At 36.9% G+C, this 21,306-nt stretch overlaps 1 protein-coding gene across 1 annotated transcript in view; it reads right to left on the reverse strand.

Annotated features, from left to right (window-relative positions):
* LOC124621864 (leucine--tRNA ligase, cytoplasmic) overlaps positions 1-21,306 on the reverse strand; it is a 157,920-nt gene that overhangs the window by 46,572 nt on the left and 90,042 nt on the right. The window contains exons 7-9 of the mRNA XM_047147326.1: positions 18,194-18,412; positions 17,372-17,512; positions 17,161-17,285 (exon numbers count right to left, since the gene is read on the reverse strand). Coding sequence (XP_047003282.1) covers positions 17,161-17,285; positions 17,372-17,512; positions 18,194-18,412 — 485 coding nt within the window. The remainder of the gene's footprint in view (positions 1-17,160; positions 17,286-17,371; positions 17,513-18,193; positions 18,413-21,306) is intronic.

The following is a 21,306-nucleotide window of genomic DNA, read 5'->3' on the forward strand; positions in this document are numbered from 1 at the left end:
ACCCCTCCAGACTGCTGCTTCCATCCCACATGATAGTTACATTTTGGCCTGAGCTGCAGAAGTTGGCAGTCATGCAAGCATGAGGTGTGATTCTCTTTTTCTGGTATGCTTATGTGTAAGTGTCTTAACTGTGCCTCTCTGCAACTTAGTGTGTTGTCTTTATGGTGAGTAGCAATCTACCTTTTCCTAGATTTTTGTAAAACTGTATTTAGTTTGATAACAGTATTTTAGGCCACTTTCACTGCTTTCCAGTCCAATCTATTGAATACAGGGTGATTCATGAAGATATGCAAATATTTTAATATGTTATTCTACAACTAAAACTACAGAAGATAGTTCATATTAACATAGGTCTGCAAATGTTTAGTTATGGAGTTAAGGCTAATAAAAGATTTTGGCTGAAATTTGGCAACTTCACTAATATGAAGTCATTGCAAAACTGTACAAGGTTAAAGTAAAGCACAATTTCTGTTTATTTAGCTGTTATTGGTCTGGTGAATCTAATGAAACACATCCCAGATGTGTATCTGCAGTAGTTTTCCAGAACATTCAGAGTCAAAGATTATTACATAAGTAAATTTGTTTACTTTCAATTAAGAATGTAGAAACGTATATGTCATTGTTTGCAACCATTAGCGAGTTGCTTCAGTCGTTTCCTAACCTTGAAATGAGTTAGTTTTTTCTGGTTTAATTTGAATTCGTGTATGCTATGGTATTAACAACAACAGATTATCTGACACACTCTTACAGTTTCAGTTAACGTTATTACCATCATGTCTCCAAAAATACATTCTCTACAACTTCTGTTGAAAACTGTGCAACTGTCTGGAATTTAAAAAAAAACTGGGCCAAGTAGTTAATAAATTAAAAATTTTATGAAATCCCTTCTTTGCTTCTCTGGGTGTTCTGGAAAACTACTGAAGATACATGTCTGCCACATGTTTTATTAGATCCACCAGACCAATAACAACAAAATAAATGGAAATCGTGCTTTACTTTAACCTCATACAGTTTTGGGATGCCTTCATATTAGCAAATTTGCTAAATTTCAGGCAAAATCTTTTATTGGCCGTAACTCCGTAACCAAACATTTGCAGACCTATGGTAATATGAATTTTTTCTTTAGTTTTATTTGTAGAATAACATATTAACGAATTTGCATATCTTCATGAATTACCCTGTATATTATGATGCTTTAAATTTAATCATCATCATTGGTCGTAAGAATCCATTGATAGTTTAGTAATATTTCATTTCTGATGTGTTGGTTGTGTAGCTTAGTTCAATTACAACTGATTTTGAGGTCTATTTTCATACTCGCTCTGTCAAGATGCTGCAGTTTATTAGTATCACAAAGTGCCCTCAACAAAATTAAGGCAAATCAGTTATTTTCTCATAGAATAAGTGTTGTTTTTTTTTTAACCATGTTAAGGGCTTGGAAACTACCTCTAAGACTGCTGAGAATAATTTTAGTAATATGGAATCTCCTTGCCAGCCACCTCTCCATTCTAAGTTTCCAATTATCCGGATTAAGTAGGCTAACCTAGGTTAAATCAATAGCTTGTTTTTTCCTAGGAGCGTTAGCACAGATTTTGGTTTAGCTGAGTCAAAAACTTTTTCAGAATCGATGAATACCAGACAAAACAGTAATTCACACACAGTACACTCAATTCTATAATTTCATTTTTCTCAATGAGTAAGTTTGCAATGATTTCCTGTAGGCAAATCAAGTCTTTTTCATAAGTATTAAGAGTAGTATTTAACCTCTTGTTTTCAATACGAGCATTAGTATTCTGTCAAATAGAGTAATTGAAGATTTCATGTGCTAATCTGCATTTTTTAAATATGCAGGCGCAGGGCACCTCTAGGCCTAAAACTTTCACAATCCAGAAACTGATTAATCTCTACGCAACTGTATTTTCTTTTTCTTTTTACTTAACAACTGTACGCTCGACATGGTATACAACTTCAGTGTTAACAGCAATGTATCAACAGGTTCCCACTCTTTACAACAAACATGTTTTAGAGCCTTTCATACTGAATTTTACATAGGTACTGTTTTTATTATCACATATGACCATGTTCCCAATACCTGTACAGGGCACATTATGAAATAAAACATGGATGGTATATTTGAATGTTCATGAATGTCCAGCTAGAGCAAGACACAGTTTACATCAGTCACTCAGCTTCTGACAGTACATAGGCTGCAACCATTCAATGTTCGCTCTGCAACAGATCTTACCTGAAAGCGTCAATTATGTAAGTAGCAAGCTGAGTCACAAATAACATACCAGGAGCCCGTAAATACATTTGCGTATTCTGAAAGTCCTTAAAATAACCAATTGCACTTGACATTGGATGACGGTTAATCACACACATGGCCAGAACTAAAGTCCTGATTTTTCATTATTTTATGAATATGTTTACAACATTTTTGCAAACTGTTCTTGTCAGTAAACCTGTTTATACACAAGAGTTACAGTTCAGTTTATTAATGTAACTTGAAGTTTTGTAATGATTCAGTCACAAATATTTTGATGATATTTCTTGTTTACATAAACACGTTGAGCAAACACCTTCCATTCGTTAACAGATACAGCACACTTCTATAAAAATATTTTTGTGTGACTTTTCACAATATTCAAACAACATTGCAGTACAACATTAGTTGAAATGTTACCACTTTCTGCATAATGTGATTTACTTTGCGGTACAGCACTATTCAGTTGCTTATGGAGGTCCCAAAACACTCTGACTGCCTTGTGTACATGCTGGTGACAATAACCAGCTCCAACAACAATGCCTCAAATCAAATTACAAGTGCCTGTGAGCAACATTAACGTTCAAATATTGAGTAAGGTGCAATGACAGTTTGCTCTCACAAATGAGCTTGAAGTGTTTAGTTCTAATGGTAGAAGGAAACAGAGGCCATAGAACATTATCTGACTGTTTTTTCAAGGCACAAAAAATTGCTTTGGCCACCTACCTCAGTTAGAAAAGGAATAATCTCCAGTAGGTGTAAGTGTAACTAAGGTGCAGCAGGTTGTCAATAGGAAATCAACTGTTTCAAAGAAAATGTGATGTCAAATTTCTTCAAACCAAGATAATATCTTAGCAATTGGAAAAGAATATAAATGTTATAGGAAAGTCTTGTAAAATGTAAGTACTTTTGGACTGAAGAAGATCACTCACTGAAAAGTGAAAAGCATTGAGCTGTTGATAGGCTGGGCTAACCATGCGTCCAGCCACCACCATGTAGGGGCATAGGTAGTTAGTTAGTTAGTTAGTTAGTTAGTTAGGTGTGTGTGTGTGTGTGTGTGTGTGTGTGTGTGTGTGTGTGTGTGTGTGTGTGTGCGCGCGCACGGGCGTGCGCGTGCATTTTTTACTCTAGTTTAGTTCATCAAAAGATAACTTGAGAAGCTAGCAAAGTTTCTTTTTTTTGTGTGTACCTATAAATAATTCAACACTTCTGTTTTTCGGTGAGTGGTCTCCAGTCGCCGATTTAAAAATGTTGTGCCCCTAGGCACATCATATTATATACACACCCCCTCAAAAAAAAAAAAAAAAAACATGTTTTAAATAATAACTATTACCTGATCACCTCACAATTGCCATTTTCGGTGGGACTGGCGTGAGCTGTTTCCATACTCTGCTACTCGTTGTTCTGAAGGACGCATCAGCGGCCTAGTCGAATTCAATCAAAATGCAATATGGTTCCTGAACTCTACTTTGTGTACGGCAGTGGATAAAACAAACTTAAAACAGCATTGTTTTAACACATTCTTCTGTCGAAAGTCAACAGAAACAAACACAAGGAAAATAACTTTTCTTTTATGTCCCAAAAATTCAGCAGAGCATGTAGGAGACAATGGATTTTTGTTATACATTCACTTTTAATATGTTCTTTTACACGAAACCAATGAAAATAAAAATAAGTTGTGTTAAGATCTAAAAATTGAAGCAAACGTGTCAATAGAAATTAATATGTACTTTTACAGAGATGTGTTCAAAATTAAAATTAAACTGTTGTTTTATGATATAATACCTTGAATGTGTGGCAGATAAAAAATAAAAAAAAACACGTTAAATAAAAAACACGTTCGGTATTAATATGTGAATCTATAGGAAAGCGTAAGAAATGAAAATGAAAAAGAGATTTTGGTGCACGAATTAATAACTAAATACAGATGAACAAACACAGAACTGGATTTGCTATTACATAATTTTAGAAACTAGTGTAGAAAAATCAAATTTGTTTTATAATCTAATAGTTAACATGTAAAGCATTAGGGTTTGTATAGCTAGATGCTGCATAATAAGTGTACACAATACCTTTAATCCATGTAAGGGCTCAACAGTTTTGTACTGCAGCTACTGCTCTCACCATAGCTCTTTCTAACGGTATTAGCTAAGCTTTAACGTATTTATTGACAGCACTGAACTACGTTATTTAACACTTTTTCATCTGAGTGTACTCTCTGATAACGTATATTTCTGCGATTACTATACATTTCAGCAGATGCCAAGAATACGTACCAGTGACATACTACAGTATCAGTATGACTTGATTGTACAGTGCCGAGCGTCCTGGGTCATTCGAGTATTGTATAGTATTGTCACGTGCCTTGGGGCACGTCTGCATCTAAATGATGTTTAGTTCCATGTTCTGCCATCATCATCAATTGTAAAATAAACAGGTAATACGTAGTTTGTAAATCCAATGAATGTGTTCTAAGTTATAATAAAAATCACATTATAATCTTAGATTTTTAAAACTAATATGAATAAATAAACAAACTCACCAGTCAGCAAAGTTTGCGTCTGGCTTTGACAGCATAAAACTCGTTGATCGTATCTATATAGTTCAGACGGTTATAAGTTAGAAGGTCGGCTTTGATGCGAAGATGGACAAGATGTTCAATCTCTCCTCAGACAACGTAGAACATAGGTACGATTTCAGTCTTTTAAGAGCCGAAAATGAGCGTTTTGCTGAACAATTTGTAAGTGCCATACACATAAATATTCTAAGAGCAATGTCAACGTTTGGAAAAACAGACTGTAATCTCTTTTCAGAAAAATTTACTCATTTGGATAGGTATATCAGTAATCTCAGAAGATTTCAAAATTTCGGTGAAATGTACACATTCACTAGGGAAGGAAAGCTCTAAATCTGTGTCATATGAAGCTTGGAGATGTGTAGAACATTCAGCAATATTGCTGAACTGTTCTTATGGTTAGTGAAAACTGTGAAGGAGTCCAATGGTGTCCTATAGCTTTCCTTCCTCCTCACTAATTCAGCGTACAAGTTGTCGAGTACTGGGACAAATGTTTTGATCCTAAATGTTTCCCTTCCAGTCAGAAAAACTTCTTCAGAGTCCGCTTCTTTGTCATTATGAAGTTTGCATTTTCGTGATCTTTTATAGGTGCATTCATAGTCTATATCAGTCACAATCTCCATGGATTTATTTCCATAGTAGTTGAACATGCCACGAATAGATGCAATAAATCCTACAAGTGATTCATATAATTCATGCACTATTTTAATTTCAATATTTACACCTTGCGCTTTCATTTTTACACTATAAAATCTCTGGAGTACGTCCTTCCAAGCTGTCAATATGAATATTGTTTCTAGTCTGCCGAGTTTATTGAATAAAGCTGAAGCCTCATTTTGTACAAGTGGTTTTTCAAACATATTATTGGCAATATGCATGAGGGCATTGCTAATGTCCTCCCAGTTTTCATATAGACTTATACTTCCTCTCTTGCTGACCAACGTGTTTTTAATGAACTTTTTACTGTTTTGCATCCGGTTGTCATGAAAGAAAGAAGTGTATTCCGGCGCTGTATAGAAGCAGAGAAAAATTTTTAAGGTTTTGCACTACATTGAAAAATGAACATGCTTCCCGACAACGGCTTGCAGCACTAGTGCTGATTAAATTCAAAGAATGCACTGCACAAGGACCATAATGAGCTTTCGGATTTCATTCTTTAATGCGTGCCTGCAAACCAGTGTAGGTTCCTGACATATTCCTTGTGTTGTCATATGACTGGCCTCTACAGTCAGTAATATCAATGGAATTTATAGACACGACTTTTAGTATGGCTCAGCTAAGTTCTTGGACTTGTGTCCTGGGTGTGGTAAAAACAGAAGGAAACGTTCAACAGGTTCACCAATCTCATTCACATATCTTAATATGAAAGATAATTGATCAATTGTGTGAAATGACTGCAGTAGAATCTACTATTATACAGAAATATTTGGCACTCTTTATTTCACTTATGATAATTCTTTTTATTCATTCAGAAAGAAGCTCTATTATTTCATCACAAATTGTTGAAGAAAGATAACTTGTATATCCCTGCTCTGGGTTTCCATATCGTTCAATGTGCTCTGTGAGACAAGGATCAAACTCTGCTATAAGTTCAAGATACATCATAAATTGACCATTATGTAATGAATGGAATCTTATAACGTGTCCACCTAGGGGAAGTCACGATTTGTTAGCTTCTTCACTACTGCAAACACCCTTTTCAACACACTGCGTCAGTACATTTTTTCTGTCTCAACATATGATTTCAAATGGTTATCTATTGTTCCAAGTGACTTTTCTTGTTAAGAGTGATAACTCAGAATTTTTGTGTTCAAGTGAATTGTCACGATGAATGAAATATTAGAAATATTTTTCCAATCAGCAATACCATTAGTAGCAATCAAGGTCTTACCGACGAACAATTTACATGGTGCACAAAAAACAGCACTGGTGCTACAGGAGTATAATAGAAAATCACATAAATTTGATTCACCATTTAAAAGTTTACGGTAATATACATTTTTGTTCAAATATCTAGTTTTATAACCTATTGATCTTATTGAATCAGAAAAATCACTGTTACAATTTTGATTACTGCCACGTTGTAAGAGAATGTCAATTACTGATTCACTGACACACCATTCTGCAGGATCATCACTAACAAGGTTATTTCTTTTTGTGATGTCTGACTCGAAACTTAGTTTTTTGTGAAACTCAAAATCAGGAAAAATTTGCTTTTCTTCCTTCTTTAACTTTTGTTTCATCTGTATTTACTCTTTTCCAATAGCTGCAGTGCCAGAAATATCATCCGTACTACTTGAACATTTTTTGCAAAAAATTTATCTACTCTTCCAAGTGTTTTGAGAACATTGGCTTCTTGTTCTTGTTTGATAGTTTCCGAAATGCCGCCCCACTTAATTTTGCATATTTGCTTTTTTCACTGTTATTCATGTTAAGGCACTTACAAAATTGTCATCCAACAGTCAAAACAAAAGAAAAAAAAAATGTACAAGAAAAGAAAGACTATCCAGAATGAGATTTTCACTCTGCAGCAGAGTGTGCACTGATATGAAACTTCCTGGCAGACTAAAACTGTGTGCTGGACTGAGACTCAAACTCGGGATGGTAGAGCACTTGCCTGCGAAAGGCAAAGGTCCCGAGTTCGAGTCTCGGTCCGGCACACAGTTTTAATCTGCCAGGAAGTTTCAAGGCTGTATCCTGTTCCAATCATACTACACTGCACCTGAGCACAAAGTTTTTTACTTTAAACATGGCACAGGAGCACAAAGATTTTTCCTTTAAACACAGAGCGATGAATTGACCAACTCTGATTACTCGACGTAACTGTGCTATGAAAGAACGACAATTCAGAATAATTTAATTTCATTGTCACCTGTTTCTCTGTCGTCAGTGAACAGTAGAAGCACACCTGCCGGCTGGAATTTGTCTCGTAAAGAAAATGGAACAGTCCCTTTTTGGCTTCTGTTTCCTGTGTCGCTCGACTTTTAGCTGGGACGCAAATATGTTCTGAATACTCTTGGCACTGTCTTTCTAATTTAAAAAGCAAACAATTTTTGCAGTTTCTTGCAGTGAGGTGTGCTGGACCGACTCTTATCCCACTTATTCTTATAACATTTTAGCGGAGCAGAGAAGACAGACTACAAAGTTTAAGTAGTCTTGTTGGCAGTTGATGTGGTGTGTTGTCATTTGTGTAACACTGTTGTTACGTCTACACGCAAATGCACCTCTTGTTCCAACATAAAATAAAAATAACCTTTCATCAAAGAAAAAAATCTTAGTTAAGAAGTTTAATATAAAATTTGCAATGCCATGTACTATTTGATTCCACAGACTGCAGAACAATAAATGAGACAAACGAAAGTTGGTTTCTTCTTCTTTTTTTGCCAAAAAAAGTAACTAAGTAAATAAATAAATAAAATTTTTAAGCTGTTGTGAAGTGTATTTCACACATTATTAGATATTCAGTTTATGTTCTTTTTTGTATAAACATGGGTTTAAAAATGTAAAACACTTCCATTACCAACATGTTTTGTTAAACGGGTGTCATTAAATCAAAGCTCAGATATTGAAGATCACAGAGCTTTCATATTAATTACAGTAATGAAGGGTTGACTTGATACTTCCCCATAATTTCTACAAGAAATTTAAGTAGAGTTGGGTTTTACATACTGAGACCCACACATGTTACAGTATTTAAGAAACTGCTGATCAGTTTATCACAGCTTTTCAGGGGTCCCAGTCTTCACAGGGAAAATACAGTAGGGTTAAGTAGAAGCCAACAACATTCTACATCTATATCTACATCTACATCCATACTCCGCAAGCCACCTGACGGTGTGTGGCGGAGGGTACCCTGAATACCTCTATCGGTTCTCCCTTCTATTCCAGTCTCGTATTGTTCGTGGAAAGAAGGATTGTCGGTATGCTTCTGCGTGGGCACTAATCTCTCTGATTTTATCCTCATGGTCTCTTCGTGAGATATACGTAGGAGGGAGCAATATACTGCTTGACTCCTCGGTGAAGGTATGTTCTCGAAACTTCAACAAAAGGCCGTACCGAGCTACTGAGTGTCTCTCCTGCAGAGTCTTCCACTGGAGTTTATCTATCATCTCCATAACACTTTCGCGATTACTAAATGATCCTGTAACGAAGCGCGCTGCTCTCCGTTGGATCTTCTCTATCTCTTCTATCAACCCTATCTGGTACGGATCCCACACTGCTGAGCAGTATTCTAGCAGTGGGCGAACAAGCGTACTGTAACCTACTTACTTTGTTTTTGGACTGAATTTCCTTAGGATTCTTCCAATGAATCTCAGTCTGGCATCTGCTTTACCGACGATCAACTTTATATGATCATTCCATTTTAAATCACTCCTAATGCGTACTCCCAGATAATTTATGGAATTAACTGCTTCCAGTTGCTGACCTGCTATTTTGTAGCTAAATGATAAGGGATCTATCTTTCTATGTATTCGCACACATTACACTTGTCTACATTGAGATTCAATTGCCATTCCCTGCACCATGCATCAATTCGCTGCAGATCCTCCTGCATTTCAGTACAATTTTCCATTGTTACAACCTCTCCATACACCACAGCATCATCTGCAAAAAGCCTCAGTGAACTTCCGATGTCATCCACAAGGTCATTTATGTATATTGTGAATAGCAACGGTCCTATGACACTCCCCTGCGGCACACCTGAAATCACTCTTACATCGGAAGACTTCTCTCCATTGAGAATGACATGCTGCGTTCTGTTATCTAGGAACTCTTCAATCCAATCACACAATTGGTCTGATAGTCCATATGCTCTTACTTTGTTCATTAAACGACTGTGGGGAACTGTATCGAATGCCTTGTGGAAGTCAAGAAACACGGCATCTACCTGTGAACCCGTGTCTATGGCCCTCTGAGTCTCGTGGACGAATAGCGCGAGCTGGGTTTCACACAACCGTCTTTCGAAACCCATGCTGATGCCTACAGAGTAGATTTCTAGTATCCAGAAAAGTCATTATACTCTAACATAACACGTGTTCCAAAATTCTACAACTGATCGACATTAGAGATATAGGTCTATAGTTCTGCACATCTGATTGATGTCCCTTCTTGAAAATGGGGATGACCTGTGCCAGTTTCCAATCCTTTGGAACGCTACGCTCTTCTAGAGACCTACAGTACACCACTGCAAGAAGGGGGACAAGTTCCTTCGTGTACTATGAGTAAAATCGAACTGGTATCCCATCAGGTCCAGCGGCCTTTCCTCTTTTGAGCGATTTTAATTGTTTTTCTATCCCTCTGTCGTCTATTTCGATATCTACCATTTTGTCATCTATATGACAATCTAGAGAAGGAACTACAGTGCAGTCTTCCTCTGTGAAACAGCTTTGGAAAAAGACATTTAATATTTCAGCCTTTTGTCTGTCATCCTCTGTTTCAGTACCATTTTGGTCACAGAGTGTCTGGACATTTTGTTTTGATTCACCTACCGCTTTGACATAAGACCAAAATTTCTTAGGATTTTCTGCCAAGTCAGTGCATAGAACTTTACTTTCGAATTCATTGAATGCCTATCGCATAGCCCTCCTCACATTACATTTCGCTTCGCGTAATTTTTGTTTGTCTGCAAGAATTTGGCTGTGTTTATGTTTGTTGTGAAGTTTCCTTTGCTTCCGCAGCAGTTTTCTAACTCGGTTGTTGTACCACAGTGGCTCTTTTCCATCTCTTATGATCTTGCTTGGCACATACTCATCTAATGCATATTGTACGATGGTTTTGAACTTTGTCCACTGATCCTCAACACTATCTGTACTTGAGACAAAACTTTTATGTTGAGCCATCAGGTACTCTGTAATCTGCTTTTTGTCACTTTTGCTAAACAGAAAAATCTTCCTATCTTTTTTACTATTTCTATTTACATTCTCGGAATAACAACATTTCAAACAATGTATTGTAGATTGCCGTCCTTACAGCTATTTTGAACAATCACCAAGTAAACTATGTATATTTCCAAGCTTGTATTGTCAAATTTCGTTTTTAAGGCTTATTTAAACTAGCAAGTTGTTTAACAATATTAAAAAATTTTGTCATTTGTAAGCACAGTTATTTTTCTTGATCAAAGACTCTAAAATACCGCGGAAGAATCCCACATAATTCATCCTTTTTCATGCCTCTACATTCACTACAATGAAGCCATCGTTACAACAATTACACCCTATATCTACACATCAGAACTAAACACTTCAAGCTCATATGTGAGAGCAAACTGTGATGGCAACTTACGCAATATTTGAACATTAATGTTACACTCAGGCACTTGTAATTTGATTTGAGGCATTGTTACTGAAGCTGGTCATTGTCACCAGCATGTACACAAGGCAGTCAGAGTGTTTTGGGACCTATTTTTACTCAGTCACTCTGACCACCACTGAGTATCTCTCACTCACTATTACAGAATGGCGCTCCTGTCCAAAATCCTTGCACAAAAAACCTCCATAAGCAAGTGGATAGTGCTGTACCGCAAAGTAAATCACATTATGCAGAAAGTGGTAACATTTCAACTAATGTTGTACTGCAATGTTGTTTGAATATTGTGAAAAATCAGATGAAAATATTTTTATAGAAGTGTACTGTATCTGTTAACGAATGGAAAGTGTTGTTTGGTCACAGTGTTTATGTAAACAAGAACTATCATCAAAATCTATATTCTCTTTCAGATTAAAGGACACCACCAGTGGTGGATTTACATACAGTCTCACTAGGCATGGGCTTAGGGGCAGCCCCTTGAGGGGGACGGCATTTTTTGCTCTGTACTGATGTTTGTGACTGAATCATTATGAAACTTCAAGTTACATTAATAAACTGAACTGTAGCTCTTGTGTATGAACAGGTTTACTGACTTGAACAGTATTCAAAAGAGTAAATATAACTGAAAAGTATGAACCTCAAATATTTGAAGACAAAAGTAAGTAAAAGTACACTTATTGCATCCAAATATTAAAAGGTTAAATAAAAATAAAAATCAATTAACTTCTGATTTGTCTACATAAACTGTAGTGTAAAAAGCATATTTTCAAAAAATCATTTGAGTCCTAATATGGAAATGCTGATTATAGATGGATATCACACCTCAACATCTAGTTACTGCAAGTAACTGGAGACAGAAGCAGCTGTCACTCACATCAAGAAAGGATACAACTATGTAAAAACTGATACCATCAGATTCTGCAGTGTTCAGCATTTTGAAGCTTGTGCTGCAAAAGTTAATAACAAAAGTCAAAATATACAAGCTCCACTGGGTAACGGAGTTAATTATGAAACAGTTTGGTGCATTATCAAACTTCTTAACTTCCAAGCAGAATGAGGTAATACTGAGAGGAAAAAAATTACGAATGTAGTAACTGTTTTTACAAACTATTTATCTTAGAGTTATACTAGAGTCCTTTGTGTAAACGTAATCTAACTCTCTCACACACTTTACAAAAAGAGTTATAGGAAATAGCAGTACTTGAACCATGGACCTTGCCACTGGTGAGAAGGCTTGTGTGCCTCAGCAACACAGATAGGCATACCATAGGTGCAACCGCAATGGACGGGTATCTGTTGAGAGGTCAGACAAATGTGTGGTTCCTGAAGAGGGGCAGCAACCTTTCCAGTAGCTGCACGGGCAACAGTCTGGATGACTGACTGATCTGGCCTTGCAACATTAACCAAAATGGCCTTGTTGTGCTGGTACTGTGAACAGCTGAAAGCTAGGGAAAACTACATCCGTAATTTTTCCCCCGAGAGCATGCAGCTCTACTGTATGCTTAAATGATGATGGCATCCTCTTGGGTATAATATTCTGGAGGTAAAATAGTCCCCCATTTGGATCTCCGGGCAGAGACTACCAAGGGGGACGTCGTTATCAGAAGAAAACTGGTGTTCAACGGATCGGAGCCTGGAACATCAGATCCCTTAATCGGACAGGTAGGTTAGGAAATTTAAAAAGGGAAATGGATGGGTTAAAGTTTGATCTAGTGGAAATTAGTGAAGTTCAGCAGCAGGAGGAACAGGACTTCAGGTAAGGCGAATACAGGGCTATAAATCCAAAATCAAATAGGGGTAATGCAGAAGTAGGTTTAATAATGAATAATAAAAAAAATAAGAACATGGATAAGCTACTAGTAAACACATTATTCTAGCCAAGACACGAAGCCCACGCTTACCACACTAGTACAAGTTTATATGCCAGCTAGCTCCACAGTTGAGGAGAAGAAAGAGGAAATGTATGATGAGATAAATGAAATTATTCAGATAGTAACGGTAGATGAAAATTTAACAGTCGTGAGGGACGAGAATTCGATAATAGGAAAATGAAGAGACTGAAAAGTAGTACATGAATATGGACTGGGGGAAAGGCATGAAAGAGGGAACCGACTAGTGCAATTCTGCACAGAGCATAATTTAATCGTAGCTAACACTAGGTTTATGGATCATGAAAGAAGCTTGCATATGTGGAAGAGACCTGGAGATGCCAAAAGGTTTCAGATTGATTATATAATGGTAAGACAGAGATTCTGGAACCAGGCTTTAAGTTGCAAGACTTTACAGGGGCAGGTGTGGACTCTGACCACAATTTACTGGTTATGACCCACAAGTTAAAAGTGAAGAAACTACAAAAAGGCAGGACTTAACAGAGATGTAACCTGGATAAACTGAAAGAACCAGAGGCTGTAGAGGGTTTCAGAGGGAACATTAGGGAATGATTGAGAAGAACAGGGGAAGGAATAAAGTAGAAGAAGAATGGGTAGCTTCGAGGGATGAATATAAAAGCAGCAGAGGATCAAGTAAGCAAACGGACAATGGTTTTTAGAAATCCTTTGGTAACTGAAGACATTGAATTTAATCAATGAAAGGAGAAAATATTAAAATGCAATATATGATGCAGGCAAAAGGGAATACAAACATCTAAAAGTGAGATAGGCAGGAAATGTAAAATTGCTAAGCAGCAATGGCTAGAGGACAAATGCAAGGATGTAGAAGCATATATCATCAGAGGTAAGATAGTTGTTTCCAACAGGAAACTTAAAGAGGCCTTTGGAAAAAAAAGAGAACCACCTGTATGAATATCATGAGCTTAGGTGGAAAACAAGTTTTAAGCAAAGAAGGGAAAGCAGAAAGGTGGAAGAAGTATACAGAGGGTCTATACAAGGCAGATGTACTTGACGGCAGTATTGCCAAAATGTAAGAGGATATAGAAGGACATGAGAATGGAGTTACGATACTGCATGAAGAATTTGACAAAGCACTGAAAGACTTAAGTCGAAACAAGGCCCTGGGAGTAGACAACATTCCTTTAGACTTACTGATTGCCTTGGGAGTGCCAGTCATCACAAAAATCTTCCATCAGGTGAGCAAGACGTATGAGACAGGCGAAATACCCTCAACCTTCAAGAAGAACATAATAATTCCAATTGCAAAGAAACCAGGTGCTGACAGATACGAAAATTATCAAACTATCAGTTTAATAAGTCATGGTTGCAAAATACTAACACGATTCCTTTAGAAAAGAATGGAAAAACTAGTAGAAGCTGACCTCAGGGAAGATCAGTTTGGATTCAAGAGCAATGTAGGAACACGTGAGGCAATACTGACTCTATGCCATCTCCTACAAGATAAGGAAAGGCAAACCTACATTTACAGCATTTGTAGACTTAGAGAAAGATTTTGACAATGTTGACTGGAATACTCTGTTTCAAATTCTAAAGGTGGCAGGAGTAAATACAGGGAATGAAAGGCTATTTACAATTTGTAGAGAAACCAGATGGCAGTTATAAGTTGAGGGGCACCAAAAGAAAGCAGTGATTGAGAAGGGAGTGAGACAGGATTGTAACTTATTCCTGATGTTCTTCAATCTGTATATCGATCAAGCAGTAAGGGAAACAAAAGAAAAATCTGGAGTGGGGATTTAAGTCCAGGGAGAAGAAATAAAAACTTTGAGTTTTGCCGATGACATTGGAATTCTGTCAGAGACAGCAAAGTACTTGGACAAGCAGTTGAATGGAATGGACAGTGCCTTGAAAAGAGGATATAAGATGAAGCACAATGAGGCTAATGGAACATAGTTGAATTAAATCAGGTGATGCTGAGGGAATTACATTAGGAAATGAGAAACTTAAAGTAACAGGTGAATTTCGCTATTTGGGGAGTAAAATACCTGGTGATGGTTGAGGTAGCGAGAATATAAAATGTAGACTGGCAATGGCAAGAAAAGTGTTTCTGAAGAAGAGAAATTTGTTAACATCGAGTATTGATTTAAGTGTCACGAAGTCCTTTCTGAAAGTTTTTGTATGGAGTGTAACCATGTATGGAAGTGAAATATGGATAATAAATAGTTTAGACAAGAAGAGAATAGAAGCTTTTGAAATATGGTGCTACAGAAGAATGCTAAAAATTAGATGAACAGAACATGTAACTAATGAGGAGGTACTGAATAAAATTGGGGAGAAGAGAAATTTGTGGCACAACTTGACTAGAAGAAGGGACTGGTTGGTAGGACACATTCTGAGGCATCAAGGGATCACCAATTTAGTACTGGAGGTAAGCATGGCAGGTAAAAACTGTACACCGAGACCAAGAGATGACTACAGTAAGCATATTAAGAGGGATATAGGCTGTAGTAGTTACTCAAAGATGAAGAGGCTTGCACAGGTCAGAGTAGAGCACAGAGCTGCATCAAACCAGTCTTTGGACTGAAGATCACATCATTTATTATTACTGACAACATTGACATAGACGCATCAATATTGAGAAGTCCTAATGTAATTCCTAGCCTAGGCCAATTGCTGACATTTAATGACAGGGTGTATGACAAATAGAATGAAATGAAAAACTACAAGGCTAATGGATGCAAAAGGAATTGAGAAATTCAATAGGCATTTTAGACATTTGCAAAATACAAGACTGCACAGGTATATACAAAACACTTGGTGTTAATGAAAAATATAATGTACCTCTAACACAATCATAGTCTATTTTGAAAATTGTTATCCTAAGACGTTAGCCTGCAAGAAGTAGATCAAATGCTCATCAACTCTGGGTTAGAACGAAATCAAAATATCATGTAAAACTAAGAGAGTACTACTTGATATCAAGGAACACACATGATCACAAGATTAAATCACACTATAAACTTCATTCTAAAATTCTAAGCATAGCTATTAAAGCATTAAAATGTCTGTATTTTGACAGTAATAATAATTTCTTAGGTAAAGTACTAGCATTAGAACTACAAATATATAAACAGCAGCTTTTAAGTGATTAACTGAGCTGTGTTTAGGAGCAACTTGATGCTGAAATTATCTTTCAAGAGGGGGAAAAATATTATTCATTACTTATCTACCACCAGCACAGCTTCCCAAGTACATGCAAGAAAACTATTTTACAGACTACTGCAAAATGAATCACACTACAGACACCAAGGGGACACGAACAAATGTTTTCTATAAATTCAGCAATGCTGTATCCTGCTACTAGGTTGTGTGTACTTAAATCATCTGCCAACTCTCTCAGTGTGGGCCAGCCACTAGATGCTGCCTGTAGGAAGTGTGCACACGTCACGTCTCTACAGTGTCCTCTACCGGCAATTCACGCCTGTACAATATGCATGCGGAGCAATGCTGACCATGCTCACTATGTACACTTTACTTTGTACCACTTACATTAGTTGTTCCGTGCATTGGTGAATTTTCTGTATGATTCTTTAGTCTTGTGATGTGAGGAGTCGTTACATGCTTATTACCATTATTGTTCAGAGGTTTATGTATAAATCCATATTTGTGTTGGTTGGATCAGTTTTGTGTATTACTTGGTTATTACACGATTCGTGATGAGTTTGGAACAGTTTCTGCGTGTGCAATTTTTAAGTGTGGTTTCATCAGGTTTAGTCATTATGGACATTGTCCTACTAATTTGTTCAATGAATCAGAACCTCTAAGCTGTTAAGGAAAGTTGACTATCTCAGTTTTAATTTCTCAATATCACAATTATTCTGCTCACAAACACGGAGTTATCAGTTATGACAAGCTGAGTTCAACACTGTAAGTTGCATGTAATTATTTTCTACAAAAGTACTGTGGTAACAACAGACTTAATGATCAACTTGGTTTCCCCCCAAGTTAATACCATACTTTCGATTTTTCTTTACTCTGAGGAAACCAGTGAAGAAACTAGCTGCATCACTATACAGTAGTTATTATTTTAAAAGAAGCTGACAAAGATTATGGCCAGTAATTCAAAGATTATAAAAAAAAGTTAGTATAACAATGAGTTGGAAAGTCACCTGGAGATCACTTGTTTCTCTGGTTCGTAATATATGACTGCTTGTGAAGAGTCTACCATTTGCTTCTGTATCAGTTTCTTCACATCCTGAACTCTCTTTCCTTTAAAGTCACCAACCACCATAATCTGTTAAAATTTCCAGGATATGTTTAGTACAAAATTTATTTTGCAACTATTTCCACTTTTCATCAAATACCCTGATAACTACATACCCCATCATAGAAGGCTTTGAGATATGCCAATTCCTTAGCTTGTTGAAGTTTTTCATGGTCATTCTGACTCTGCACTTTCAATTGCTCGCACAAAGTCACTGCTGTAAGTTGGCCATATTCCGGTACTTCAATAACTGGAATCTGTGGTAAATTGAAATGAGGTATTAAAAATTATATATGCTTTCAACTAAATCCATTTCAGCAACTTCTGTGAGCTTTGGCCACTGTGTGATATTACATTAATTAATGTGCACTGGGAGAGTTTTAAGAGAGCCTACGTTTGTACTAGGGAGGAACTTTGTGAACATACAGAAAAATATTTTATTTATTGATGCAAAGAAACATATGCTATCCCTAGCAATATCAGCAATCAGTCTCTACTTTCAACCACTATTTTCCTCTTAGTTAAAAGCACAGTTTGACTGGTGTTGGTAATTCTATTCTCACATGCCCCACCAAGTTCTAAACATACACATCCGTGAATAATTTTCCCCAATCAGATTTTAGTCATCCCAGAAAAACTTACTGTGGAGCAATACACAAAATAAGGGAAAGGCAACCACGTGTCTATAGCAGTTAGAAGTGCGGGGCACAAAAAAACATAACAGTGAACAGCATTCACACTAGCTTTCAAGAGCTAGCTTTTTTTCTAGCACAAGTACACACTATAAATGAGTGGTTGCCTTTCTCTTATTTTACATAGCATAAATGTGTTTATGACAAACTGACTTTCACAATTTCTTTAAAATACAATGTAATTTATAACATATATTGAAGAATGTGTAATAATAATTTCCAAAATATAAAAGAACATGAACTTACAGGGTCAAAGGGGAAAATCATATGATCTTCAATGCCATATTTTTCCCGAAACGGTTGTTTCCGTTTCAGATCCCCAAGAGCTGCATAATCATCTGGAGAGTCTGATGGAACACTTGTTACCACACCTGTGCCTTTGTCCTCTTTTATTGTCATCATAGGCAACACATAAATGGTCTTGTAAGCAGTCAAAGGTGCACTCAGTCCCACACCCATAAGATCCTGTAAGAAACATTAAAACCTAAATCATTTAGTACATAACAGAAACTACAATTTGCAGAAATTTAAGGCAAAAATGGAGAAAAGTAGCAGAAGATTCTTCAATTCAAAAATAAAATGGAAATAGCAAACTGTGGTTCAGCCTTATTTTACATATCTGTAATCTGAAAACCTGACAGTATAAGTTTCCACAGTAAAGTTACGTTACCATTTTTACAAATAACTCAGACATTTTGAAATTTTATTGGATCAATTTCTGGAAGTAACAAATGTCTCATGAAATATTTATTTCACATAGATAACTTTAACGGCAAACACCAACACAAACAATTGCAACTGTAAACATTACAAACATTAGTACATGGAGAGTGGCTGCACTGAATCTGACAGTCATCACATTATAATCTGACAATTACCATGTAGCGGAGATGCTAAGTTGCAGATGGGCACAACAAAAAAGAACGTCACAAATAAAGCTTTCGACGAACAGTAAGGCCTTCATCAACAATAGATGACAGATGACACACACACACACACACACACACACACACACACACAGCAAGCAAGCAAGCAAATGCAAATGCAAATGCAGCTCACAACACGACTGCAGTCTCAGGCAACTGAAACCAGTTAGTAGTTACATTCCATCCTGGATTTTACATTGTTTGACATAATAATCTGATAGTCATCACATCATCAAACCTTTTTTTTTAATGAGAGATCATCATTGACTTACCATCTGCCAAAAAAGTAACAACTAATGACTAGAAGGGATGATGGTGGAAAAGAAAAAGAAGCAAGAATAGTTGCAGTGACAAAGCAAGAACGCACAAAAGTATTATGCAACTGGATATGAGAGCAAAACAGTGACAGAAATCACAAAATCACACTGATCTGTGCTTATATTGCACATGAGGACATGGGGACACTGGTAGGAACAGCATGAGAAGCACTGTGTGAATACTTATTAAGCACGGAGAGTCTTGTGCAAACAACAGCAGAGAAAGTTATAAAAGAACTGCAGTGCAAGGAAGTGTATTTCAATTGGAAAGGATCCACATTTCTTATTTTCTATACTGGCTCTATTTTGACAAAGAAAAGTTGTTTTTTGTTGTGAATGATTCACCATCAGTACTGGATGTTTACTTGCATTTCTCCTAGCCTGAGTTTCCTCCCATAATTAACTGGGTGTGAACATTATAGGTTCATAGCTCTGCATTAAACAATTTTCATACAATAAAGTGATGGTATGAAATAGTTTGTTCTTTTATGCTCTCTTTACCCAGACAATTGAATATTTTGTGATCTGAGGTTTTGTTTCTAAATTATCAAGTAAAATCGAACAATGCAGAGTAGGCTGTATTCTACCAATAGTAAGCATTGTCTAATAGGTAGCAATTAAAAGTTAAATTTTATGGTGAAAAAGTTGATTAACAGTTGAGTGAGTGCCAAGTTCTTGTTTTAAGCAAAAATAATTAACTTCTCACGTTATAACAGCTAACCCACAGGTCTAATTTTTGCAGCTTGTAAATTACTGTAAAATGCATTATGTGATTGAATTCTGTTTTGAAGTGCTGCAATGTGTGATGAGTGTGGATGTCGCCATAAGGTAGTCAGACAGGGAGTGGTATGCATAGACTGGGGCGATTGAAGTGGGGAACTGAATGGGAGACTCAATGATGCTGGGGGTGTGTGTGTGGGGGGGGGAGGGGGGGGGGGGAGGGGGTGTACTGAACAGGAGGCAAAGATTTGTGCCCTGATTACATGAAATATGAACTAGATAGGTTGAAAAGAGGGAAAGATAATGGGAACTGGGTACATGCAAAAAGTAACCGGGAAAGGGCAACAAGCTTTGCAACTCCATCTACATTTGAGGTTACAGTATCTAACAGGTTTGACTTGTTACCTGATGTTGTGGGTGAATAATCTTATCCTGCTGTAGGTCACAGTAGGGTGCAGCAAACTTCAAGCAAGGAAACTAGGTGTAAGTCAGTACCAACAGCAAGTAGCATTAAAAGAGTCTTGCTGCTAGGTAACAGCCATGGGAGATGTGTATGCCAGGACAAATCAGGAACCTGGTACCAGGTCACAAGTGTTGTGAAGCTAAGTGAAAGCCTAGCCAGATGACACAGGATGAAAGGAAATTGTGTATAGATTTTGACAAAGATGGTCAGGATATCAGAGTAGGGGGAGCAGGGAGCAGCTTGGCTGGAGCAGGGAGCAGCTTGGCTAGACAGACACAAGCGTGACTTTTGTTGAGGTCCGACGGCACCATGACCAGTGCTGGTTTAACACTGCAATGCGCTGTGTATACACACTGAGAATGGTGCTATTAACTGCAGTGCAGTGCCTGATGCTACAATTGTGATATGGAGATATACTAGACACGCCCACACCTGAATAAAAGAGGGAAAGACAGAATAGCTGAGCTTCTTGCGGAAAATGTACAGGAGAAAACGAGAAGGGCGGCGGCATCATCACCCCATTGCTATGATTACTGATGTCAGAGGGGACCATCTTGTTTCATTTAGAAAAATAATTCAGGCACCCTGCTGGAAAAGAAGTTAAATTAACAGAAGAACCTCACAATATGGTTCAGAACCTACATAAATGTAAAATTAGCTTATTTCAGCACAATATTTGAGGGTTGGGTAATAAGGTACATGTTTAAAAAATTGAGAAAGTCCTGAAATGATAGACATTCTGTGCCTATCTGAGGACCACATAGCCATAGCATCAGAGAAAAATACAAAATATTACATTCCAGCATCTTACTCATGTACAAGTAACATAGCAAAAGGAGTTGTTACATACCATATATCAAGACAGAAATTAAGTAGGTTTTGTAGTGGTCAGCACATGGAAGTGTGTGCTTGTGAATTAATAGTGGAAAAATA

The sequence above is a fragment of the Schistocerca americana genome, chromosome 7, assembly GCF_021461395.2.
Source record: "Schistocerca americana isolate TAMUIC-IGC-003095 chromosome 7, iqSchAmer2.1, whole genome shotgun sequence".
Classification (NCBI taxonomy): domain Eukaryota; kingdom Metazoa; phylum Arthropoda; class Insecta; order Orthoptera; family Acrididae; genus Schistocerca; species Schistocerca americana.